The sequence below is a fragment of the Urocitellus parryii genome, chromosome 9, assembly GCF_045843805.1.
Source record: "Urocitellus parryii isolate mUroPar1 chromosome 9, mUroPar1.hap1, whole genome shotgun sequence".
NCBI lineage: Eukaryota > Metazoa > Chordata > Mammalia > Rodentia > Sciuridae > Urocitellus > Urocitellus parryii.
In genome coordinates this window covers 123,461,220-123,488,672 of record NC_135539.1, presented here as the reverse complement: position 1 = coordinate 123,488,672, position 27,453 = coordinate 123,461,220, and the positions used below count along the sequence as shown (strand labels likewise).

The 27,453-nt window shown below is 31.6% G+C and overlaps 1 protein-coding gene and 1 non-coding gene across 2 annotated transcripts in view; one reads left to right on the top strand and one right to left on the bottom strand.

The window, feature by feature from the left end:
• The window catches only part of Cdc73 (cell division cycle 73), a 118,845-nt gene extending 92,235 nt beyond the window's left edge, over nucleotides 1–26,610 (top strand). The window contains exons 12-17 of the mRNA XM_026390697.2: nucleotides 4,664–4,699; nucleotides 5,313–5,400; nucleotides 15,777–15,938; nucleotides 18,462–18,562; nucleotides 21,695–21,836; nucleotides 22,969–26,610. Coding sequence (XP_026246482.1) covers nucleotides 4,664–4,699; nucleotides 5,313–5,400; nucleotides 15,777–15,938; nucleotides 18,462–18,562; nucleotides 21,695–21,836; nucleotides 22,969–23,005 — 566 coding nt within the window. The 3' untranslated portion in view covers nucleotides 23,006–26,610. The remainder of the gene's footprint in view (nucleotides 1–4,663; nucleotides 4,700–5,312; nucleotides 5,401–15,776; nucleotides 15,939–18,461; nucleotides 18,563–21,694; nucleotides 21,837–22,968) is intronic.
• On the bottom strand, nucleotides 11,752–11,824 carry Trnaf-gaa (transfer RNA phenylalanine (anticodon GAA)). The gene has a single exon. It is a non-coding gene; the product is annotated as a tRNA-Phe (tRNA).
• Nucleotides 26,611–27,453: the final 843 nt, after the last annotated feature.

Genomic DNA, 27,453 nt, shown 5'->3' with positions numbered 1-27,453 from the left:
ACTATCTGATATGTGAGAGGTACAAATTTGCTCCCAAGGTGTAGGCTCTCTATTCACCTCACTGATTGTTTCTTTTTCTGAGAAGAAGCTTTTTAGTTTGAATCCATCCCATTTATTAATATTTGATATTAATTCTTGCGCTATAGGAGTCTTACTAAGGAAGTAGGGGCCTAATCCAACATGCTGGAGATTAAGGCCTACTTTTTTTTCTATTAGATGCAGGGTCTAAAAGAAAATCCTCTGAAATATCCACCTACTTTGCTGAATGGTTTAATTCCCTGGTCCTTGATCGACTTTGAGTTTTGTGCATGGTGAGAGATAGAGGTTTAATTTCATTTTATTACATGTGGATTTCCAGTTTTCCTGCATTATTTGTTGTAGAGGCTAACTTTTCTCCAATTATGTTTTTGGTGCCTTGGTCTAATATAAGATAACTGTAGCTATGTGGGTTAGTCTCTGTGTCCTCTGTTCTATACCATTGGTCTACAGGTATATTTTGATGCCAATACCATGCTGTTTTTGTTATTATTGCTCTGTAGTATAGTTTGAGGTCTGATATAGTGGTGCCACCAGCTTCACTCTTCTTGCTAAAGATTGCTTTGGCTATTCTGAGTCTCTTATTTTTACAGATGAATTTCATGACTGCTTTTTCTTTTTCTATGAGGAATGCCATTGGGATTTTGATTGGGATTGATTGAATCTGTATAGTGCTTTTGGTAGTATGGTCATTTAGACAATATCAATTCTGCCCATCCAAGAACAAGGTAGATCTTTCCATCTTCTAAGGTCTTCTTTAATTTCTTTAGTGTGTTGTGGTTTTCATTGTAGAGGTCTTTCACCTCTTTTGTTAAGTAGATTCCCAAGTATTTTATTTTATTTTATTTTATTGAGGCTATTGTAAATGGGGTGGTTTTCCTAGTTTCTCTTTCAGAGGATTTGTCACTGATGTACAGACATGCTTTTGATTTATGGGTGTTGGTTTTAGATCCACCTACTTTGCTGAATTCATTTATTAGTTCTAGGAGATTTCTGGTGGAATGTTTGGGTCTTCTAGGTATAGAATCATATTGTCTGCAAATAGGGATAATTTGAGTTCTTCTTTTCCTATGTGTATCCCTTTAATTTCTTTCATCTGTCTGATTGCTCTGGCTAGAGTTTCAAGAACTATGTTTAATAGAAGTGGTGGAAGAGGGCATTCCTGCCTTATTCCAGGTTTTAGAGGGAATGCTTTCAATTTTTTCTCTATTTAGAATGATGTTGGCCTGGGGCTTAGCATAGATAATGTTGAGGTATGTTCCTGATATCCCTGTTTTTTCTAAGGTTTTGAACATGAAGGGCTGATGTATTTTGTTGAATGCTTTTTCTTCATCTATTGAGATGATCATATGATTCTTATCTTTTAAGTCTATTGATGTGATGAATTATATTTATTGATTTCCATGTGTTGAACCAACCTAGTAGCATCCCTGGGATGAATCCCACTTGATAATGCTGCACTATCTTTTTGATATGTTTTTGTATTCAATTTGCTTGGATTTTATTGAGAATGTCTGCATCTATGTTCATTAGAGATATTGTTCTGCAGTTTTCTTTCTTTGATTTATCTTTGCCTGGTTTTGGAATCAGGGTGATGATATTGGCCTCATAGAATGAGTGTGGAAGTGCTCCCTCTTTTTCTGTTTCCCGAATAAAATTGAAGAGTATTAGTATTAGTTCTTATTTAAAGGTTTTGTAGAACATGGCTGTATATCCATTGGGTCCTGGGCTTTTCTTGATTGGTAGGCGTCTTCTATTTCATTGCTTGATATTGGTCTGTTTAAATTGTGTACATCATCAATTTGGGCAAATAATATGACTTAAAAATTTGTCAATACCTTTAATATTTTCTATTTTATTGGAGTACAAGTTTTCAAGATAATTATCCTCTGTATTTCTGTAGTGTTTGTTGTGATATTACCTTTTTCATTACATTTTAGTAATTTGAATTTTCTCTCTCTCTTTGTTAGCATAACTAAGGGTCTGCCAATTTCATTTATTTTTTCAAAGAACCACCTTTTTGTTCTGTCAATTTTCCGTTTTTTCTTTTGTTTTAATTTCATTGATTTCAGCTCTGGTTTTAATTATTTCCTGTCTTCTACTGGTTTTGGGATTGATTTGTATTTCTTTTTCTAGGGATTTGAGATGTAATGTTGGGTTATTTATTTGTTGACTTATTCTTCTTTTAAGGAATGAGCTCCATGCAATGAACTTTCCTCTTAGTTCTGCCTTCATAATCTCCCAGAGATTTTGATACGTTGTGTTAGTGTTTTTATTTACCTGTAAGAATTTTTGAAACTCCTCCTCGATGTCTTTTGCAACTCATTGTTCATTCAGTAGCATGTTATTTAAATATCTCCAGGTGTTGGAGTAATTTTTATTTTTATTTCATCATTGATTTCTAATTGATTCCATTTTGATCTGATAAAATGCAGGTTAGTATCTCTACTTTTTTGTATTTGCTGAGAGTTGCTTTGTGGTATATTAAATGATCTATTTTAGAAAAGGATCCATGTCTTGCCGAGAAGAAAGTGTATTCGCTTATTGAAAGATGAAATATTCTATATATGTCAGTTAAGTCTAAGTTATTGATTGTACTATTGAGTTCTGTAGTTTCTTTGTTTATCTTTTGTTTGGAAGATCTATCCAGTGGTGAAAGAAGAATATTAAAGATTATTGTGTTGTGGTCAATTTGACTCTTGAACTTTAGAAGAATTTGTTTGATGAACGTAGATGCTCCATTGTCTGGGGCATATATATTTATAATTGTTATGTCTTGTTTGTGTATGATTCCCTTGAACAGTATGAAATGTACTTCTTTATCCCTTTTGATTAACTTTAGCTTGAACTCAATTTTATAACGATGATGGAAACCCCTGCTTGCTTCTGTCATCTGTTCGTCTTGTCATCCCTATACTTCCAATATAACTGAGACTATATTATATACCAGATGATACTAACTAAACAGATTTATTTGTAAGCTCTAATCCTAAAAATGATTTAAGACAACTTTACTTTTTTTTCTCAGAAGAAAAATGCGATGATGTTAAATATGTATATGTCTGAGCTTGTATTTATGGGTGAAAAGTTCATTCTGCTGAATTCTGTTTTATCACAATAAAATATCTATACAGAAGAGTGTGAACAATTAGTTAAAATGTTTGTTTTGTGTTATTCCCTTTAACGGTAGAATTTTTTAAATTTATATATAACAGCAGAATGCATTACAATTCTTATTACACATATAGAGCACATTTTTTCATATCTCTGGTTGTATACACAGTGTATTCACACTAATCCATGTCTTTATACCTGTACTTTGGATAATAATGATCTTCACATTCCACCATCATTAATAACCCCATGCCTCCCCCTTTCCCTCCAACCCCTCCGCCCTATCTTAGAGTTTGTCTATTCCTCCCATGCTCCTGCTCCCTATCCTACAATCTTTAAGAACTGATATTGAATTAGATTTCCCCCCTACTATCTACCATTCACTTAATTCCAGTGTCTGTAAGCACAGTAGTTGCAGAACTGTTAAATCATGTTATTGTAACAACTTTACCAGCTTGATTATAGTTCTTAGGTATATTCTTTTTACCTCTAGTCTTATATAGCTAATTTGACTTCCCTGCTTCTTTGATTTATACAACTGCAGTACATTTAGAGTCTCTTGTCACATTTTGCAGTCCATCTGAGAGCTCTCTATCCTCCTAAATGATTTTTTTTAAATTTGCATACATTATATACAAAGCATTTTGTGCTAATAGTTCCATGATCTTTACAGGTGTTTATGTCTTGTTTTTCCCATTATAGAACCATACAGATAAAATGAGTATATTCAGTCCTCTAAATTGTTATTTTTGCAATTAAAAAAATTTGGCATAGCATGTGGCACATAGAAAACAACTGGTAAAATTTTATTACATGGATAAATATTGAAAATTGAACATGCGTTTTTAATCACAAATATTCACATGTATTAAGTTGTTATCGCCATTATGTCAGTAAATATTTCTATGTTTTAAAGTCTGTTACATATATAAATAGCAAAAGGATATGTATGTACTTGTGTTTTTAATAGCATAACAATAATTACTTAATTATTTTCAGGTAATATAGCTCTTCAAATATGCTAGTTTTAAAAGCTCTTTTCCTCTCAATAAAAACCAAGAAGCAATTTAAAAAAAAGAAAAAAAAATGTGAGACATACTTTAGATCTTAACTTCCAACGATTCCTTTCTTTCATTCATATGTTAGGTGTATTACCATTTTCCACAGTGTTACATGCAGTAATGTTTCTACATTTACAACATGGATAATAATTATCACATCATTTCTTTGCTTGCCAGACTTGAACATCCATGAACATATTATAATGCAGTGTAATGTATCTACCTTTCTTGTAACTACAGATTATTGAGTTATGCTGAGACATTTTAATATTTTTATGAAGCAGGAATAACATTATTTAAGATGTTTTGTATGTTTTTTATTTTACAACTAGTTATATGTGAATATAAATAGTATTTACCACAGATAATATGTAAGCCTCCTTTAAATATGAAAATAAAGATATAAGTTTTAGAAAACTCAATTGTGATTTGTTTTTCTTTCCTTCTTACAGTTTCTCAAGCAAGACCTCCTCCAAATCAGAAGAAAGGTGAGGTCATGATTTTAAATTTATTTTAGAAAGTAAATGTGTATGAACTAGGTTGCAAAACCAGGGCTAAAAATATTTGTGCAGCTATATCAAATATGTGTGGTTGGTATCATTTCTTATTAGTCAGTGCTTAAACTATACTGATGATTAAACATTTTTACTATTATTGTTGGCTTCAAATATGTTATGTGTGCATACATACATTCGTATATTTTGGTTCCAGGGAAAGAGCCACATCCCCAGGCTTAATGTATTTTTTTTTTAGCTCAAAAGAATCAAAATTGTGCCGGGCACTGTGGCACACACCTGTAATCCCAGTGGCCTATGAGGCTGAGACAGGAGGATTGTGAGTTTAAAGCCAGCCTCAGCAACAGTAAGGCACTAAACAACTCAGTGACCCTGTCTCTAAATAAAAAATACGAATAGGGCTGCGGATATGATTCAGTGGTTGAGTGCCTCTGAGTTTAGTCCCCAGTCCCGGTGTGCCACCCCCCCCAATTAAAATTGTGCATTTATTAGCTTTTAATTTTTAGCGAAATAAGTATAATTCCTTTTAATAACAATAAGTAATAATAATAATAAATTTGTTACCTTTAAAATTGTGTTCTTCCAGGATCTCGAACACCCATTATTATAATTCCCGCAGCTACCACCTCTTTAATAACCATGCTTAATGCAAAAGACCTTCTACAAGATCTGAAGTAAGTAATTTTTTTTTAAAAAAATCTTTTTATAAGACAGTGAGATACAGGAGTTAGTTACTAATTTAGTATTATTTGAAGAAAACAAAAACAAAGTTTTACTTGATAGCTAAAGAATAATTTTTCACGTATAATTTTTGTATCTGCATCCTTTAGAGAAAGTTACAGAAAAGCTGGCTAAAGTCCTAATGAGAAGGATACTATTTTATTGACTCTTAAAATGAATTATGTTGTTAGTTTTGTTTTGTATTTGGCACAGTTCTGGGGATTAAACCTGGGACCTTGTTCAAACCACATCCCCATCCTAAATTATGTTTTGATTTTTCCCTGAACATCTGAAAAAGTTTCCAAAGCAAATGAAGGTTCTTTCAGTATATTAAATATATAGTTGGAGGAGGCAGGCAAGTGGGGAAGCATAGTTGTTTAACCTTGATAGCAGTAAAAGCTGAGTGAAAATGAAAAGGAAATGTAATAATAAAGATGAAAGAAGTGAATATGAAACATATACCCTATATTAAAATTTACAAATGCTTGTAAACTTGGAAATTTTAAGTGTCTCTTCCCCATTTCTTTTTTTAAAGATCACAGTCATAGTGTACTAAGTTTATTCTAATAAACGTGTTAGTTAGCTTTTCATTGCTAGGACAGGAAGAAAAATTTATTTTGGCTTATAGTTTCAGTGGTCTCAGTTCATGTTTCGACATGGGCCTGAGGTCAGATGGAATACCAGGGTAGAGGACATGAAGCTGCTCAGCTCATGGCTACTGGGAAACAGAGAGCTCAAGGAATTCTTCTGTCAGAGTGCGTTTTGTAATATGGGGAAAGAAAGTAGAAGAACTCAAAGTATACAATATTTTGGGAAGATAAGAGAGGTAATATAATTACTGGTTGTATAGGGGAGTTAACTATATTCTGCTATAACATTTTCATAGTATTTGGTACTTTCTTACAGTATTTAATGAAATCAAAGTTGTCAAATTATCCATTTTGTATTATGTACCCAGGTCATTTAATCTGGATGTTTGTTATGAATTTGAACTGTAGCTCACTAATTTTAACATGGTTTTATTTGAAGAAATTTGAGGTTGAAGGCATGTCCTTCCAGTGATTTTTGTCATTCTTTTTTGCCAGCTGCTCCAATACCCAAAGACTTAGCTGATTTTTGTGTTAAATTCTCAATTTGAGAATTTCTGATTTACTAGGGTAGTATAGATTCAAATTTGGATCAGTTCTGAGTGACATGGAGATGGACCCTTGGCCCACAAATCATCTAGGAGTTCTTCTTCCCCTAATTGAAGAGTCAGATCAAGATAGATATGCTTCTTTGACATTTGATTGGAAAAGTCTGAGTAAAATCCCCCTCCCCCCCACAACTGATAATGTAACTTTTTGTAGGTTCCAGCTGTAGTTCCTTTTTGTCTTTGTGAGTTTTGAAAAACCAAAAAAAACATAAATGCCTACAGTTTCTCTGCAATACCAGTGCATTGGATGGCTTGTCAGTTTTTCTTCCTATAGAAGTGATGATTTTCTTTCTAGCTCAGTTATTTTGCATTTCATATATTTGTTACATTGTATCTAGCATTTCTGGGTGTTTATAAAGTAGCTGGTTTTATACTATCAGGTATACTGCGTTATTGGAACTTGAAGTTCATAAAATATATTTATTCTACTTTAGATATTGTTATTAGTCTGCTGTTAGATGTACATTAATCTGTAACAGCAACAACAAATTTAATTCATGCTTCTTCATTAAGTTTGAGTCTTACCTGAGGAGAATTAAAAATGCAGAATATTTCATAAAATATTTGCCTCTTTAGCAGTAAATATGTTCTTTGGGTTTGGGGTACACTCAGCATTAGAAATGTTTAAAATCTTTTATCAGTTTTGCTAATACCTCAGCTAAGAGATTCAGATGTAATCTAGTGATAACTTGCTTGGGAGATTGCTGCATATATTGGGAACAAACATCTATATAGCAGTATAACTCAAGAGTGAATTACTATGTAGACAAATACATGACAAACCTAACCTTCTAGGAGCTCATATGATTGTGGTGTTAGTGGGTTATGAGTCATTCATTTCAACTGATAAAATAGTATTTGTTCTAGCACTTGGTATAAAAACCAGTTTCAGTGCCATACCTGAAAATATAACGTCCTTTGATACTTTACAAGTATGAATCATGTCTTGCAGATAGGTTTAGAATCAAATCAGACCTCAACAGTTATCAACCATTAAAAGCTTTATGTAGCATCTCTCACAAATTATATGATTTTAATGAGAATACACATAATAGTGCTTTTTGTTGAAGAGGTAGTTGAAACTTATTATTTTCCACAATTCTAGACCTAAAACGGATGCAGAATACATCTAATTTGACTTTTATTCCTGGTTGAAAACACAGAGATGAAAGAACCTTAAAGGCTATTCGGCCTTTTATTTAATTCTGCCAGTTAGTTGCAAAGCAGGAAATAAAATCAGGTCTCCTGAACACCAGTTTAATAGTATTGCCCTTTGGACATGGAGACACCTAATAAATATTTACTTTAAGAAATGGAGTTTTATTTTGGTCTGAGAGTTATGTGATAACCATCAAAAACAAGAGAGACTCCTCCACAAAATTTAATAAGCCCTAACTTCAGTGATATTTTATAATCTGAAATATCTAATATTGACAGTTTTGTACAATATATTTCCAGTGATAACTAGGAAAATGTTTATTCAACAACAAATAATATTCAAAAGAAGAATGTAGAGTCTCCGACTTTTTTCTCAGTAGAGTAATAATGATAATTATTTAAGGAGGAAAATAAAAGCAACCTCCCCTCCAAGAAGAAAATATCATCTGGCTCTGAAATAACTTAGGACTGATTAAAAAATGAAACCAATAAATTACTATTCTCTCATTTCAAATTTTACTACACACAGAATTTAGTTTTAAAGGGTGCCTTCAATTTAACTAATTTTCTTTACAAAATATAGGTAGCCTGGCACATACAAGTATATCTATACATTGTTTTATTCATTTAAGTTTGATAATATAATGGAAATTCAAACCAGTGCAAAATGGATTGCATTAACCGATTAAAAAAAATGTTTAGTGTTTTTATGAGCATTCATGTCTCCTTTCCACCTTCTAATATAGAAAAGGCAATTTTTCATTATTTATAATCTGTGAAATAAGATACACATCTGTTTTCTTTTTGGTGATGGTTGCCTTGTCTTACTGATCTCCTTTTGGGTTTTTTAAAATAGTTTTGTGTTCTTCAGAGAAAAGGGCTTGTTATTCTATTCATATTTGTAGCTACATTGTTTTAAACAGTGTTTGCCTAAAAATGGATATTAAGCAAATGTTTCAGGAAAGAAAAAGAAAAGAAGAAGGGAACACAGTGAGAAAATTAGAGAATAGGGAACTTATGTATCTAATTAGCATTTGAATATGAGAGAATTTTTTTTGAAACTGCCATTATTTTACTGTGTCTGTACTATTATATTCCTTTGTTTTTGATAAATATAATAGTCATAGCTACTCTTGGAACTTGACTTAGGTTCCCATGATGCTTCATTACATTTAATACTGAGTGGTTTTATTTGTTTGTCTGTTTTGTTTTTGGTATTGGGGATTGAAACTGAGGGCATTACTTAACCACTGTGCTACATCCCAATCCTTTTTTATATTTTTATTTAGACACATGGTATCGCTGAGATGCTGAGGCTAGCCCTGTACTTTCGATCTTCCTTCTCAGCCTCCCTAGCTGCTGGGATTACAGGCATCCCCCACTGCACCTGGCTTCCATTGAGTGTTTTACACCTTAACTATTTTTGTATCAGGTGATCTTTAAGCCTCCTTTGAAGTCATTTTATGATGTACAAATTTGGCATTATCCATTTTTCAGTTTTTAGTAATTGACAACTATTATTTATTTTTTATGAATATGTTTTGTTGTTTTAAAAATGTTACAAATTCTGTCTTCAGTTCTTCATTCTCCACATTTTCGGTGTTCATCTTAATATATTACAAATCTAATATTTTTAGTACAAAGAAATTTTAAAGGAAACTTTAGTGTCTTTCTCTTTGTAGCCTTACTATAGAGAAGCCAAACAATTAAACAAACTACAGTTTTAGGATATATCATGCCTAATTTTTCTTCCAAGTTTAAATCACTCCCTTCATTGTTTAACACCTCATTGCAACTGACATCTTCCCTACCGTTTGAGTCAGCTGGAGGCTTTGCTATGTAATTAATGCATAATTGAAACCTCCTCCACACAATTATAGTGTTGGCTGTAACCCATAGTTCAAGTTGGCATAGATTCTATTTGGTTTTATGTAAAATTGAGGATTCTTCAGTTTTCTAGCCCATCAGTAAGTAAATGAAACAAAAAATAAAACTCAGCTTAACCTTTAACATTCTAAATAATAAAATTAAGGTCATATTATAGAAATATTAACAGATGCACTTTACTTCTACAAACATGATAAACTGATTAGATGAAACATATGATTCTGGCCATGATAGTAGTTTCTCAGGGCAGGGTTCCAAGTAGGAGAGATTGCACACACATAGTACTCCAACAGTATGAAGAGGGTTTCCCTTGCATTCACCAAATACTGTTGTGCTTATGCCCATGAGGGATCTATTGTGACCTGGGAAATAGCCATCGGGAAAGAAAGCAGGCAGAACAATTACTGGAGCTTGTATTTGAATGAAAATAGTTCTTGTTCCCAACAATTGCAGATAATACAAAATGGTATGGCCACTTTGGAAAATAATATTTTTTTCTCAGAATATTGAATATACTATTGCTCTATCTCCTAGCTCCCTTTGTTGATCTACTGTACTTAGATATGGACTTGTTTTTTATACATCTCACTTGGCATTTGTTAGAATGAATCTATGAGTTGTCGCTTTTCATCATTTCTGGAAGATTTGGCTCTTATCTCTTTAGATGTTCCTTGGAATTTTTTTTCGTATGCTAATTCTTTGAGTTTCAAGCAAATGTGGGAGTATTACAGAGACGATTTGCTAAATAAGCACCTGGGAACATTACCAATCTAGCATCACTTTAAATTGAATTTTCAGTTTTGAGATTTTTAACATCCAGATGTTATTCTTACCGTATATACAGTTTTGAAACATTTTTCTTTGTAAATGCCAAGGTATGGGTTAAGGCATGGATAGGAATGAAGATGAGTGGTAGTTTACTAGTTTACTGTTTCTAGTTTACTGTTGTATTGAGTCCCTCTTCATGAGGAAAGGAACTCCGATTAGATTCCTTACATTGAGCAGGCTTGGAGCTCAGTTTCCTATTCTAGGAGACTAGTGAAATGTGAGAAACAAAGATGAGATTTAATTGGTTTCTGAGTGACTTCTGTAGTTAGCAGACAGCAATGTCATTCATTCTTCTTTGCATTCCCTTTGTCACTCATTTTTGTCCAAATATTCTTTCTTTATTGTAGCTAGCTCAGAGATGCCTTTAAAATTTTTTTGTACTCAATTAATAAGTTTTATTTTTTTCTCTTTGGAAATGTTCCAGTTACTAGGTAAGTCTGTCATATTATCATACCAGAAACAGAATACAAGACAGTTTTTAAAGGTCATAATATGTTAATATTAACTCATGTTAACTTACTATTCCTTAAACCCTCTTACATGTACATAGATACAATTGTCATAATTCCTGAATGGAAGTCCGAATACTTAGAATTTTTTTTTTTTTTTTGTACTGGGGATTGAACCCAAAGGTGCTTTGCCACAAAGCCCCATCCCCAGTCCCCCACTCTGTTTATTTCAAATTTTGAGGCAAAGTCTCTTTAAGTTTGGTATTCCCCTGCTTTAGGCTCCCCAGCTATGGGGATTGTAGGTCACTGCACCCAGCTGAACACTTAGAAATCTTAAGAAGTCAGAATTTCATCTAAATGATTATTTCACATGGAGTTTTCAGTTAATCCATTATTTAACTATATGCTGACTGACGAGCAGTATTGATAGTTGATATGAATATCCTGAATGACTGGCTCTATCTTCAAGAGACCTGAAATCTAGTAGGGAGATGGCAGATTATGTAAATTACTATACTAAAAAAAAAAAAGGCTGCTTTTAAATTTAGAAAGTTGAATGCTGCTTTGAATAAAAAAGTGAAATAAATATGTATTAAATTTAAGATCAAATAAATGCTTAAATATACCTCTAGAGATGTATTTAACATTTGGTAGCCTAGAAAACCAAAATTATTTTATTCATGTTTGAATATTGATTGTCACCTTATAACTAGAGAACTGTAGTAATTTTTATTAATATACCAATAAAATACTATTGTGTGCTATTTTTAGGCTGAAGTTTTTGGATTTTGTGGTACTGGGAATTGAACTCAGGGCCTCATGCTTTTCAGGCAAGCACTCTACCACTGAGCCATATCCACAGCCCAAGACTGATATTTGATTAGAACTCGATAGGCTTAATTTGTGCCCTATTTTCTTTAACACCTTCAGTTTTCTTTCATCTGATCATTGCTATCCTCACTGAAATTTCTGAGAATGGAGTTGTAATAGAACCAGATATATTGATAATTGACAGTGATCTAATGTAGACAAATGAATAATGCTGTCACATATAGCACTTTGATCATAACTTGGTTTAATTAGGTAGAAATTATGTACTTTATTATGCTAAAATGTACATTTATTTTTCGTGATTTAATTTCTCTGAAACTGGACTATATCTTATAGTTGATGACTTTTTTTTTTTTAAGGGATTGTTCATTGTTTCTGGATTTTTTTTTATTTTTATTTTTTAGGTGTAGTTGAAACAATACCTTTATTTCACTTATTTATTTTTATGTGGTGCTGAAGATCGAACCCAGGGTTTCGCATGTGCTAGGCGAGTGCTCTACCCCTGAGCCCTAGCCCCAGCCCCAATTGATGACATCTTAAGAGTTGCTCAGGCTAGGTGGTAGTACTGATGCAGTTTTCATGGTTTTGAATATACTCTAATTACATATTTCTGGCAAAAGATTTGTGTCTAGAATGTGTAAGCAACTCCTGTAGATCAAATTTAAAAAGAATCCCATTTAAAATATGCAGAAACAAAAGAAGGTATACAAATGGCTACCCATCAGAAAGGCTAAACTCTAGGCTTAGAGTTCATGTATTTTTTGTGGAAGTATAAAATGATACAACTAATTACTTTAAAAATATGTGATCCAATATTTCCACTGGAAGGAGTAAGAAAAATAAAAGCATATATTCACCCAAGCACTTATATAAAAATATTTATATTAGCTTTATTTGCAGTAACTCATGTTTTGGAACCAGCCTGGTATAGACTGAATGTTTATATATTTCCTTTCCTCCTAAATTTGTATGTTGAAACCTAATTACCAGTTTGGTGGCATTATGAGGCAGGGATTTTAGAAGGTTATTAGATCATGCAAACTGTATTCTCATTAACAGGATTAGTACACTTAGGAAATAGACCTCAGAGAGTTCTGTTGCCCCACTTCATGATGAAGACACAGAGGAAAAAAAGACTGAATTGTCAAGCAGGCCCTCACAATGACTACAATTGTGCCAGTATCTTGATCTTGAACTTCCCAGCCACCAGAACTAAGAGAAATAAATTTCTGTAGTTGATAAACTACTCAGTCTGTGGTATTTTGATTGTAGCATCCCAGATGGATTAAGACACTAGAGTATTGTCCACCAGAAGAAGAATGACAAGATTCTCAGCAGTAAAAGAGAATGATAGTCTTCATAGGATGGATGAATATTAGAAACATTAAACTGATTGAAAGAAGACAAGTACAAAGGGATATATCCTCTATGATTATGTATATATGAATTCCCAGGACTGGCAAAACTAGTGTATGGTGGTGGTGGCAAAACTATACTTGCCTATTGAGTGAAGCATAATGATTGGCTGACCGAAAGATGCAAAGAAAACTTAATGAATTGATGAAGAATTGCATAATTCTTTATCTAGATTGGAATGGATATACATTTGTTGAAACTAATTTGTGTATTTTATTATATGTAAATTTTATGCCAGTAAAAATATCGTACATGCTTAATTACTTGGGAACTCTTCCTTGTTGGAGGAATGACCTCAATCTCTTATTTTCTTATAAAATAACCACCAAATGCTTTATGGAATCTAAGAAAGGTTTTTCCTCAGATACAGGTGAGAGGATTTCCTACCAAAACATCAAGCAGTACAGTTCAAATTCAGAGAATCATCTCATTCTTGGAGGGATAATGGTACTGATTTATGTAGTGTATCGTTAAAGTATTGTCCTAGTTAAACCAGCAGGTTCCCCCCGCCCCACTCCCCCCCTCCCCCGCCCTATAGAGGAACAACATAAACAGTATGTCTCATAGTCATTGGTATTTTAGATTTCATGAACTACAGTAGGGTGAGTAAGTAGAATCTATATAGATCACTTATGGTATACTTATCATTTAGTTGGCTTAGGTTTAGAAGAAGAGGTTATAAAGTCTACCCTTATGTTATCTTCTGAGATCAAGACAAAAGGAATTTTTTTAAAAAGGTGAATTTATTATTATAATGAAGATGGATTGCTTGGTTTACAGAAGACTCCGTGTGGTACCGAATCAAATTCCAGAAGAATTCACCTTATACTAAAAATAAGACTGAAAAGCATTTTGAAATAAAGTTGCTTTCTACTGCTAACAGGGAGGGCTACTATAAGAAAATGCCTTGATAAAATCAGAAATTAAAATACCAGGGTGTATAAAAAGGTTGAGTGCTCTGGTTAATTTAAAAACTATGAGAAATTCTGAGCTTTCATAAAACGTACAGCAACCAACATGTAAACATGCAGATGCTATATAATTTTTATTTCTTAGATATCAGAAGTTGATTTATGTGTTTAATAGACTTTTTATTAATTGGATATTGTGATAGATCTCTCATTTATATTTTTAATTCATTATTATCAAAGTTTATAAGTAATTTTATATTCTCAAATAATTTTATAGTTTTACACCATATTTTAGAAGTCATAAAAGAGAGACTTACAGTATTTAGGAATTTAAATAATTTTAGCCTCATCTAGGTATAGATTGATTGAGAAAAATTAAAGAAAAAGCATCTTTTTATTAGAAGTAAGATCCTTTTGTTCTGTATATCTGGAACATAGTTCAAAAAGACAACTATTTATGTTGTATAATTTACGGGACAATGTATTACATATTTTTCACTTAATGTTTTTGTTAGTTGTGACTTTGTTAGAATTCACTTTCCCACAATGCAAGAAAAATTAGTTTATGAAATAGTGTTTTATTATTCCAGGCATTATTATTGTATTTGATGTTTTCATTGTGGGCTTGATTAATAAATAAAATAACCAAAATCTATATGGAGCAAATGTTTATCCGGAAGAAATTCTGAAATGATATGAGCATGTTAACATTTTAACTTTTTCATCAGATATAAAATGGATGTGAGAATAGTCAGTTTAGACAAGAAGTTACTATTACCATTATCAACATGTACTAAAAATTTTCATGATGACAAAATTAATATGATGAATCCAGTATGTGGTATTGAAAATTCTCAAGGGACTCTGTCAGATGCAATATCTAATGCATCTTCTTTGCCCTTTTACAAGACCTTTCATTTCATGTCTCCTAAAATTTTGAAGTAAAATGATACTTGTTGCAGTGAATAGGAGGGACTGTGCTCTAAGTAATAAATGATGCTAATTTAGAATGCTCATGAACTCTAGCAAATTTTGGAGGTGGCAGCAGCTTTCCAGAATGTTAGATTATTTTTGAAAATGTCTATTGGGGGTACAATGGACATATAGTAAGAGTATTAGTGGTGTTTACTTAAGTGAACTTTTGGCATACACTGATTTTCCTACTCTAAAGTCTCTAAGCAGTCCTGAAGTTCGGTGATATTTCTGATATTTTGCTGAAGCATAAAACGTAAATAGGGTGTTTTGTGAAGCTCCAGGATAGGCTAAGTTTCCCAGTGAAGAAGAGTGTCTAACCAACCCCAGAAGTCAACTTTCTCTTAGGTGATCTTGATTTTTTCCCTTTATCACAAAGTTGTCTTCTAATGGCATTTGAGAAACCAAGGATCAGTGTGGAAAATGCTAAGTGCTCATTAAATAAATATGAATAGTGTTTTTATATACACAAAAATTGTGATCTGTGTGTGTCTGAGTTCTATTTGGCATACAAAGGAAAGATTCACACTGTCCAGGCTTTATTTTTTGTACACACAGGGCTGGTTTATTTAAAAGTAAGCATTTTTAGTTTAAAACATTGATGTTTAGAAATTATTTAAAATATAAACTTTTCTTATATTACCACACTGAATTCATTTGATTTTTTTCACCTTTTTGCTAAGATTTGTTCCATCAGATGAAAAGAAGAAACAAGGATGTCAACGAGAAAATGAAACACTAATACAGAGAAGAAAAGATCAAATGCAACCAGGGGGCACTGCAATTAGTGTCACAGTACCTTATAGAGTTGTAGACCAGCCTCTTAAACTTATGCCTCAAGATTGGTAAGATTGTCTCTCTCTCTATATTTTTTTAATATTCATATAATTTTTTTGAGTATTGATTTTTAAAAATTGAACAAGTATTAGATTTTATTATGAGCTCTAAACAAAAGTCTGTTAATATATACAGATCTAATTTGGTCACCAGTAATTTTAATATTCTTGGAATACCTAAACAAACTTACATTTTGAATTGCTAAACTTTATTTTCTTTATAAGAAGAACCACACTAACCTCTGAAAACTTAGAGTATAAAAAATTCTACTTGTTTATTTTTTTCTGGATCAGCTTTTAAAAAGGACAGAACAAATAGACTAATGTTATCTTAAGGTCCTCTATTTTAAAATCTTGATTTGGAGAATTTAGATTTTCTGGTAAGATATAAATAATGGCATAGTAAGGGCATAATTTACTGAAAAGAATAACATGGTCAGCTCTTTTTATCAGTATGTAGTTATTTAAAATGTCTTTTAACCCAAATATTAAGCTATTTATAATTTAAAGTACCTATAAAATCAGATATTACAAATTATCATAAATTTTAATTAATTTAAGTTGGAGTAAAAATTTGAAGCCTCAGAGTTTCAAAGAACATATGACACATTATATGAAATTTACCTTTGAAGTAATTGTTAGTTTTCAATTTTGGATTTCATGCCATTGAGAATATTATTATGTTAAAAAATTATAAAAGAGTAAAGGATTCTTTTATTAGAATTCTTTCCAGTATGTAACAGATAATTGAGTAACATATAAAGTGAGTAAGATGAGAATTTCAGATACTAAGCTTAAAACTAGTAGGAAGGTTAAGACTGTGTATTGTATGTTTACAGGATATCATTATATAGAGAAAATAATTCCAAGAATGTGCACAGGTATCATCACAGTGCTATAAAATTATATGGATTAGAGTCTTATCATTGGTGTCATAGGTAGAATTAGTATTTTCCTTGCCTTCTTTTAATTATCCTTTCAAGAATTCATGGAGACTGGGTAGCATTTATATTATATTGCTTTCCTGCTAATTCTGTGAGACCCAATAGGATGTAGGTGACCTCTGTCCAGAAAAATTCCCTTTAGTTTGGTTGGTACCAATAGGTCTTTCACCTATACATGGGACAAGTTAGGTTGTAAAATTTAGGGATTATTTAATAACATGTTTCTTTATTAAAGATGTTTTTAACAGTTTGGGGCATGTATCCCTGAATGTAGAAATTTGTTTACTTAAGATCGAATTTTAGCCTCAGACATCTTGTGTAGAATAAGAATTTTAAGGTTGTGGTTTTTCATAGCGACCTTGACAGTCACTGTAGGTTTTTAAATTGAATAGCAGGTAACCCTGGTTTAATGTTTGGTTGGATATACAGAATCTTCATCTAAAGCAGTGATTTTCAAAGTGTAGTCTGCATTTCTAAGATTGTTACAAGGAGTTGCAAAGCCATGCTGTTTCTATAGTAATAATGCCGAGTGACTGTTCTAATGGTTTATCAGTCCTCAAATGGGAGCAAATATCATATCTATTGCTCAAGATTAATTATTCCTTCTATTCCTTCATTCTCTTTCTTCCTCTCTTACTCTCCCTTCCTTCCTTTCTTTGCCTTTTGTGGGCTTTTCTCTAATACCCTCTGTTCTTCATCTGTAAAATCGGGGTATTTGGCATTCACTTCAGCAAATTGGTTTGGAGATTAAATGGATTAACATGAGTAATGTGTAAAGTGCTCAAAACAGCACTGTCCCATAGTAACTGTCATTAAGGTTAATCACTATTGTTGATAGTTTTTGTTCCCACCTCTTTAGTTGTAGGCTTACGTTTATGGCAGTACTTATATTTTCTCCGATTAATTAAATATTATGCAAAATAATGAAATATGAGGGCTTAGAAATAGATTTATTCTTTCCTAGAAAACTAATTTGGATGGTTGGGGATGGTTGGAAAGAGAAGTTACTTTGAAAAATTAATTTACAACATTTAGAGTGAATGAAATGATTGTAAAACAGTAGGAAAAGTTATAGAAAGTTAAGGAAGTTTGTATCTTCAGATTTCTGCCCACATATTGGAAGAACTGAAAAATAAGATTGTCAAAAATGGCAAGTTACTGTCATGTTTTACTTAGAGTAAAATGTTTTAAGATGTATACTAAATTGCTTCCCTTTAAAACTACATCTTTTTCAGTTAATAGATTAACTAGTATTCCCTGTTGCCATGAAAAAGTGGGCCCCTATTCCAATTAATATAAGCAAAAACTAAAAAGTTGACATAAAACTACTGTTTGTATAATTATGTTTGAAAGACTTAGGTGCATGAGAAGGACGTACAGTAATTAATGTGGTCTAGTGGTAATTAAAATTCAGGTTGAAAAGTTAAGGTGATGTTTTTGCTATATTTGTATCTTCAGAAGAATTAATAGGAGATTATATCACATGGATAATTATGAAACTTTTTCCTTAGGGATTTACATTAACTAAGGTCAAATTTGAGATATTCTTCCTATGCCCCCTCTCTCCCAATTCCCTTTCTACTTATAGGGACCGAGTTGTAGCAGTTTTTGTGCAAGGTCCTGCTTGGCAGTTCAAAGGTTGGCCATGGCTTTTGCCTGATGGATCACCAGTTGACATATTTGCTAAAAGTAAGGTTCTCTGTATATTTACTGCTCATCCAATGTAGAAACGTTCTTTATGGTTCTGCATATATGATGTGTATATTAATGGATTGTTATTAAGTAGCATGATATTAACTTAAACACCTATGAAATATTTTTCAAACTTCGTTTTACACATTTATATTTTCTGTGTAGTTATATCTGAAAGTGAATGTTGCCTGTCCTACAACATTAGTAATTATTTTGGGGGGTATCTTAAAGTCATTAATAATTACTATACATCCATATGCTTTGATTAAAATTGATAACCAGTTTATAAAATGAGTTGGCTTTTGCTAATCAGAACTGTATATCAATACTTAAAATGCCAGTGAATTTTTTCATCTTTTCCCATCATCTTGAATAATTGTAATAAGATTGGCTTTTTCTCTTCATTGGCTTTTTCTCTTCATTTCAGCTTGTGTTCTGTCTTCACAGAATTCTCCTCTGACCATCCTATTTGAAATTGCTCTCACCTACTCCCAGTTGCTTTCTTAAGCTATTTTATTTTCTTGAGAGCACTTAAAGTTGCTTAACATCATCTAATTTTATATCTTTATTCTAAGTCTCCACTGGCCAGAATGCAAGTTTCATGACAGAAGAGTACTTTCTGCTTTATTCTCTTTATTCTCTTTCCTTTGTAAGTGTTTAGTTAATATCCACAGGATGAACCCTTACTCGTGACCTCACACTTTCCCTTTTTTTAAAGTATTGTTTTTACTAACTTACTTTCTGTTTAGTTGTCAATCCTTTGTATTTTGACTCTTTCTTGCTAAAAACTGTTCCCACCAAAGTCACCAGTGACCTAGATATTGGATAGTTTTGACCTATCAGAATTTGACTCGCTCACGTATTTCTTCCTTTTTAAAATATTCTTTTTAAAGTACTTGCTACACTTTATCTCATTCTCTTGGTACTTTTTCTCTGGCTAGCAACTGTACATTTATGTTCTTATTTCTCTTTTTCTTTAATTCTCAACTTTTTCTTATGGTCTTTCAGCCTCCATCTGTATCTCTCTATTTTAAAAGTTATGTCTCTGGCTTGATATTCTGGCCATCTCACTAACTGTGAGGTAACTCCTTGATGATGTTGCCCTGGTACTTTGAACTCAGCCTTTTCCAAAAGGAATCAGTTGTCTTACTCTCTTCCTCATTCTCAAATTATTTCTTGTCCTCAGTTTTTTTTTTTTTTTTACTTGTAGTTGGACACAATATCTTTATTCATTTATTTTTATGTGGTGCTAAGGATCGAACTTTTGGACTTTAATATACAGCTTTAATTTAAATTATTTTGGTGGAAAAATAAATAGCAATCAAAATTAAAACTTGAAATTACTAAAGGAGATTATAGATTGTTATGGCTTGAGATAAGTCATTTTTTAAAAAAGTAACTATTTTTAACATATTTTAAAGAAGGATTCAAAACAAATCAGTAAGCAAATTAGAAAAGTAAAACATGCAGTAAGTAGAATAGAAAGTATTGAAATTGTGGGATTATATTTAATGAGTTTTCCGAACTTCACATAGTCCTTTTTGTGAATTGGTTTAATTAAATTCAGAATGAATAATTTGTGTTTGAGGAAGAGACTTCCATTTCTAAAAGAAAGTAATTTACAAACAATACTCCCCTCCCCATACAAATTATGCATTTTAAATTTCCATCAAGAATTGACCTTTAATTGGTTGTTAATATTAAAAGCCAATATGCCAGCAAGCACTACAGAACAAGCAATTCATCAAGGTACTACCAAAAAATTTACAAAGTCATTTGTTGTCTCTTTGGAAGCCTCTGACACTAGGTGATGATTAATAAAATAAAAAAAAAGTAAAAATCATAGAGTTAGTAAGAAGACTAAAAAATTGGAGGAAAAAAAATCTAAAACATTTTGTGTATGTGCATGCGTAACATATCCATTGATGGTAAACTGACTGCAAATACAAGAATAAACTACCTGGTATGATTCAGCTGGTTGTCAGGGATAGAGAAAGATTGTAAATTTATATCCTTAATGCCTAGAAAAGTGCAGAATATATAGTAAGCACTAACTATGTGCTAGATAGATCTTTACTTACAAATATATTTTCTCCCTTTTTACCACTTTTTACTAAGTCCTGTTCTCCCTGATTTCTTTTTTCTTTTTTTTTTAAATTTTATTTGTTCTTTTTAGTTATGCATGACAATAGAATGTATTTTGACATATCATACATGTATGAAGTAAGACTTCCCATTCTTGTGGTTGTACATAATGTGGAGTTACACTGGTCATATATTCATATATGAACATAGGAAAATAATATATGATTCATTCTTTTGTCTTTCCTATTCCCATTTCCCCTCTCCCTGATTTCTTGAATCTTCCTCTTGCTATCCAAGTGTCTTCTACCCATACAAAGAACGCCGTCTCTTTATCCTCTACATTACTAAATTGTGGTAGATTCTATTTAATGCTTTGTGGTGATATCCATGTCTTTTAATATAGCCTACACGCCCAACATGGCTCTTGACTTATATGGTCTTATCCCTTATCCTTTCCCTATATTATACTTTTCATGATGCAGTTCTGTTACTGCTTATCCTAGATTAAGCCATTTTCTCTTTGAGTATGCTCTTGATAATGGGTCACTTTTGTTCTCTGCTTGCTTATTTCTCACTTGGCCTTTAGGCCTTAGGTTAGATAAACGTCACTGACAATGAAAGCCTTTTCTGAATTCATGGTCTCTGAGAAACTCCAAGTACCCTGATTATGGTGTATTTGGATAGTCTTTTTCTTATTATTCCTTACTGAGTCATGTGCATTTTATCTTACAGTAAAATGTAAGTAGTCCCCAGTAGCTGGCATATATGAGCCCTCACTAAATATTTGTCAAACTGAACATTTTTATGACATTGCATGTTTAACAAGTATTTAAAAAGACCACTTTAACAAATAAAAAAAATTTTAAAAAGATTACTTTGTTTATGATATAATTTCAGTTGGTGGAAAAGGAGGTCTTTTTTTTTAATTGTTCTAGTTTGTGTATGTGGTGGATAATATTTTTATACTTCCATAAAATGTTTTATAATGTTGATTATAGTTTGAGTAAAAAGTAGTATTTTTTTTTCTTCCTGCTTCCCGTGTAGTTAAAGCCTTTCATCTCAAGTATGACGAAGTTCGTCTAGATCCAAACGTTCAAAAATGGGATGTAACAGTGTTAGAACTCAGTTATCACAAACGTCATTTGGATAGACCAGTTTTCTTACGGTTCTGGGAAACATTGGATAGGTAATTCTGATCCTAAAATATACTTACCTTTACTTTATTGTAGTAATTTTCGTGTCTCCTTGGTTAAATTTTAAGTTTCTTAAAGTTGTGAACCATATTCCTTCATTCCCTTCTTTTTTGAGCATTGTGTAATTTGATGTTGATCTCTAAGAGATAACTAACAAATATGTTTGATATATTGACTTTAGAAATAGATGAAGAAGCAGGGCATATAGCGGTGCTTGCCTGTGATCTAAGAGACTGTGGAGACTGAGGCAGGAAGATTGCAAGTTCAAAGCCAGCCTCAGCAACTAAATGAGGCCGTAAACAACTTAGTGAGTCCCTGTCTCAAAATGCAAAAATAAAAAAGGATTGGGGAAGTAGCTCAGTGGTAAAGCCCCCCCTGGGTTCAATTCCCAGTGCCAAAAATACAAAGTACCAAAAAAAAAAAAAAAGGCAAAGAAAAGATTTTTAGTCTATTAGAAGAAACAATAAACTCGACTCAGAGGTGTGTATTAGTTTGTTATTTGTTCAATGAATTATCTGACCTCTCTGAACCACATTTTGTATCTATCCAAGAGGTATGGATTAAGTGATGCCAGTTCTTAGCATTAGTGATACCAAGAACTAAAAGGTTCCTAACTCTGGGTTTATTTGGGTTATGGGAAAATCATGAAAAGAAATGAATTTTTAAATTTTATTTTAATTAGTATAAATGGAGTTTTGAAGTTCTTTACTTTATTAATTGACAAATTGAAGAAGAGCATATGATCAAATTAATACTACTAAATCTGTTGTTCTCTTGAGATGAGATGTTCCTTAAAATCTACTATTTTTTTGGTGTAAGTCTCTCACTGGATTTTATAGGTTTTCTCAAAGTCAGGTGATTGAAGTAGCATAATATGATTATAACTGATAATATATTAAAGAGAAACATTTTTCCTAGTTAGAGTCTTAGGTTATAGAATTTAATAAAATTGCTTAATTCAAAAGTCTTTATATTTCAAAGTTTGTAGTATCAAGTTGCTAGTCTCTTAGAAAACAAAACATCTTGTTCCACTGTTGATTTTAAGTTTTTATTTTTATGTATAATATTCTAAAAAATTCTGAAACTCATGTAATAATTATAACCTATTGTGAAATTGTCTTTCAGGTACATGGTAAAGCATAAATCTCACTTGAGATTCTGACTTATTTGGTTCCTCCATCTCTAAAAATCTGGATTAAGAAGCATGGATATACCTTGATCTAAAGACTCAAGCTTTATGAATTTATCAGGAACTTATAAATGAAGAAGGTCACAGATCAATCTTTTATAAGACCTTATTTGATGCTTTTGCTTCAAAAGGATGATGCCTGTCATCCATATAAGCAAACTTTTTTGGCTTATAACTATTTTTTTAATATTAGCCTTCTAGTCTGTAATGGAAATTGTATATTTTGATAGAAGTTTTTTCTCTATTGGTTAAATTAGCATTACTTAAAATTTGTTTCTTTAGAAAATAAATACAGGTTATAAATGTGTGTATATTTAGAAGTTATAAGGCTCTCTAAGCCATCTTGATTCTGATTTTTCATTGCTCTATAATTCCTTTTACTGAAAATACTGTGTTATGAATGGTATTAAATTTTAGACTCTGGAACTTCAAAAACCAAGCAAAGGGATGTGACTATTTTGAATGAATCAAAATTTCAACCTGTATGTATGCTATGTCTACATGTATTCTTTATTTAAAAAGAAATAATGAAAAATCCACAACAGTTCTTCAGCTTTGGTTGACTGTTCAGCCTTTTCAAGACTTCTTATAAATGAATACATTTGATGAATGTACATTCTTCTCACTTGATAATTTTAAATCTTAGAATGATATATTTCTATTTGTGATACCTTTCCTGTTGGAAAATCTCAAAACACAAATTAAAAACATGATTGGCTATATAGCAGCTTATTTTGGAAGCTAGAGTATGATTTGAGGGAAAGTATATATCAGCACCATTGCAGTATAACCTTCTTGTTATTTTATATGGTATAGGATTTTGAGTCTTCTTTGTCAATTTTGGACTTCTTTATCTTCCATTATCCCTAACTATTGATAAACTTCCGGGCACCAAAGATCATTTGCTTAAGTGTCTGAACAGAAACAAGATTAAAAAACACTGGTATTTTTGTGTGTATTCAATATGGTATAAAATGTAAAACCTATATTTTAACTTAGTAAAATATTTTACTATTTCTCTACTTTAGACAGAGTGTTGCATTCAAGGTCCTGGAGTCTTTTTTTTTTTTTTTTTTTTTTAATAATCTTTTACTTCTTAAAAACTCCTGGGAAGTTTAATTCCCCTAAATTGTTTTTACCATTAGAACTGTTGCTGACCATTTTCTTATGTCATTTTTTTTCACAGTGATTCTCTCTTTAACATTTTTAAAAAAAATATATAAACATTTAGCCCTTTCTTATCAAGCTGATATTCTCTAGTCATTTTTTGAAATTTAATGCTGTCTTTAAAATGAGAAGCAATTATTATTTATATTTTAAGTAATGACAAAAGTCCTTATCAATAATAAAAATAAGATATTATTCAGAGGGAATTCACAAGGCTCTCCAAAAGAAAAGCAGTCAGCATTTTAAATTATTAAATTTTAGTATGTTTATTAGGTTTGAACAGATTCTGCTCTCATTTTCTTCCCCCTTTCTTTGCATCTACTCTTTCTGAAGATAAAAGAAAACTCAATTTGTTCACATTAGAATTTCTCAGCATATGAATCTGTTCTCAAATTATGTATTGTGTAAACTCCATGATGAAATAGACATGTACTAGAATCTGTAATATTTTTATGTAAGATTACTTATTAAGACTACTACAAGTGGACATGGACTACCTTTCCATAAAGATTTTTGGTATTTATACTGATACATGAAATTTACTTGATACAGAGTGTGGTTAAAATTAACATCTTTGAACAAGGTTTATTTTTCTATTTTGAATTTTCCTTATGTATATTCAAAGGCTTCTGGAAATATTGTATGGAACATTAGGAAAAGTACAAATATGCTATTCCATGTACTTAAAAATCAGAGTCTTAGTATGCACTTGGGTTACTTTTTCTCTCTTTGACCATTTGTTCCCTTATTTAGGTCCATGTAATTAATTTTATAATGACTAATTCTAAAAACCCCACAAAACAAAACTCTCAGTGAATTACTATTTATTCTCCCATGACTCAGTTCTACAGCAGCACCTAAGACAGTGCCTTGCACATAGTAGGCATTCAGTAAATATTTATATGCATGAATGAGTGATGTATTTTCATTGTAACTGGTTTATTACAGAAACGTAGTTTGGTGATACTTGATCTTGGAGTTTGGGAATACAGAATTAACAGGGGAAAGAGGCATAAGTAGATAATTTAATGGAAATGAAGAGCACATTAATAAACTTGACTTACCCATAAGTTACTATTAACTGGAGATACCCTAGTGTGTTCTGACTGTAAAGGAGGGCTTTTGTTTCTTTATTCCTTGGAGTCTTCTGAGTCAAGTAACAATAAGAAAGAAGCACATAGATTTCAATCAATAGATCTGAACACTGAACATTGGAATCACTTGGAGAGTTTTGAAAAAATATCTGTGACTAAATGCCTATTCTCATTTAATTTATCTGGGATGAGACCTGATCTCAGTATTTTTCAGAAGTTCTCGAGGTAATTTAAAATGCAAGAAGGAAGGAGAATCACTGGTTTAATTTGTTATTTGAAAACAAAACCAGTATTAAATGTTGTGTTTCCACCTCATTCTCCTTTTCTAATGTGTGTGGGTGTGTTTTGTGTGAGGTCACTCTTTGCACTAGACCATCCCTCCTATTGTGGTATTGACCTATATTCCCAAATGACAAATTAAAATCTTATTTATTTAATATAGAAGGACTATTTTGCTGTTTAATATTTAAATAATGTTTAATATATTTTATTATTAACTAGTATTATAGCTTTATGGTTTGTTTCCCATGTGTTCTTTTCCTTACTAACTCTGTTTTTAGCAATAGCACAATAGCAGTCCATACAGGAATAATTCATAATGAGGAAAATCTGAATTTTAAGGTAGAAAGAAGTATTAATTTTCTTATCTGCCATGCAGAATGAGTCAGATTGTTTATAAAAAGAGGCATACTTTAAATTGGTCTGCACAAAAGAGTAAATTACTCAAATAAAATTCACTGTCTAATCAACACTGAAGGGAATATTTTTCCTAAATAAAATTTTTTTTGACTCCTAACAAAATTAAGGTGATAACAGTGTTCTTATTTGGAGGGTGGGAAGGGAATATTTGTCAAACTAATGTAGTATATGAAATTCTTTGAGATTTAACAGTATATTTTATAATATTACACAAAAATTTAAAACTGGTCAAAATGAATGGCTTAGAAAGTGGCTTTAAACTTAATGCTTTTGGTTTAGTGTGTTCCCAGCCCCCTATAACTCTCCTAGTACACGCTAGGTAAGTGCTCACTTGAGTTAAACCTTCAGCCCTAAATTTTGTGTTTTTAAAGTGCTTATTTAAATGTAAAATATAACTTGAAGTTTATTTTCCAGATAAATTTTTATTAAAGCCTACACACATACCTACACAAACATAATACATGCTCATGTTTCTTAATAAAGAAAATTTTGGTCTGCCTGTTTAAGATTTATGTAGAATGCTAAAGAGAAATAATTTATAAAATAAAATAGGAATTGTAGAAATATGTTCTCAACTCAAAAAGTTGGTGGCTGCTATTTTTCTTTAAAAAATAAAAATTGATTACACTGATGTGACTAGACTGGATTCTCACTGTTTATTCACTTAAGTTTGAGAATCATGTTGATTCTCATAGTAGTAACTTTAGAAATAAAAGGGTAGAATGACTAAATTTGTCTTAAACTAAGATTATGATTAGGAAGTTTTGAAATGCCATGTCCTAAATGTTCTGGCGTATTCATCGCCATGTTTGAAAGTTTGCTGAACCCAGTATTGTTTACATATTCGTATGTGGGCACAATAACTAAGGAAAAATGAAAATGTATAAAAGAATTGTAAAGAATTATATCTAGTAAGAATACTTTTAGGTCATTGTGTTTGGTCTTGTATATTATTTTAGGTGTAGTTTTTATATAGGAGTATCTTAGAAGTTTTAAATATTTGCCATCTGCTGAAATGCAGTATGCATTTTTATATGAACAAAGCTAATGAAATAAAATAGTTTTATTGCCAAAATTCAAAAAGTGAGGTGATAATATTTTAAATTTAAGCAAGTGATCTATCCCAAGTGTTTATTTGCTGTTGAATTCCTTTTGTAGCCACTTTAAAAATACTAAGAGCTATTTAACCCCTAAGGTTGTTATAGTACTTACAAAGTTGATGCATTTTCTTTATATTATAGTAGCCCACTGTGATTGATTGCTTCACCAATTGATGACTCTTTCCCAAGCAAAGTTATTCATGAATACAGATTAAGTAAATAAGGCATTTGGTAGTACTTTACGTTAAAAATCTTAGGGATATTTCCACCTTCCCCCTTATCACCAACCAAAAAAAATTTTTTTTTAAATTAAAACATATTTAAAAAATATTTTTTTCTTTTCCCTAATACCACGAAGACA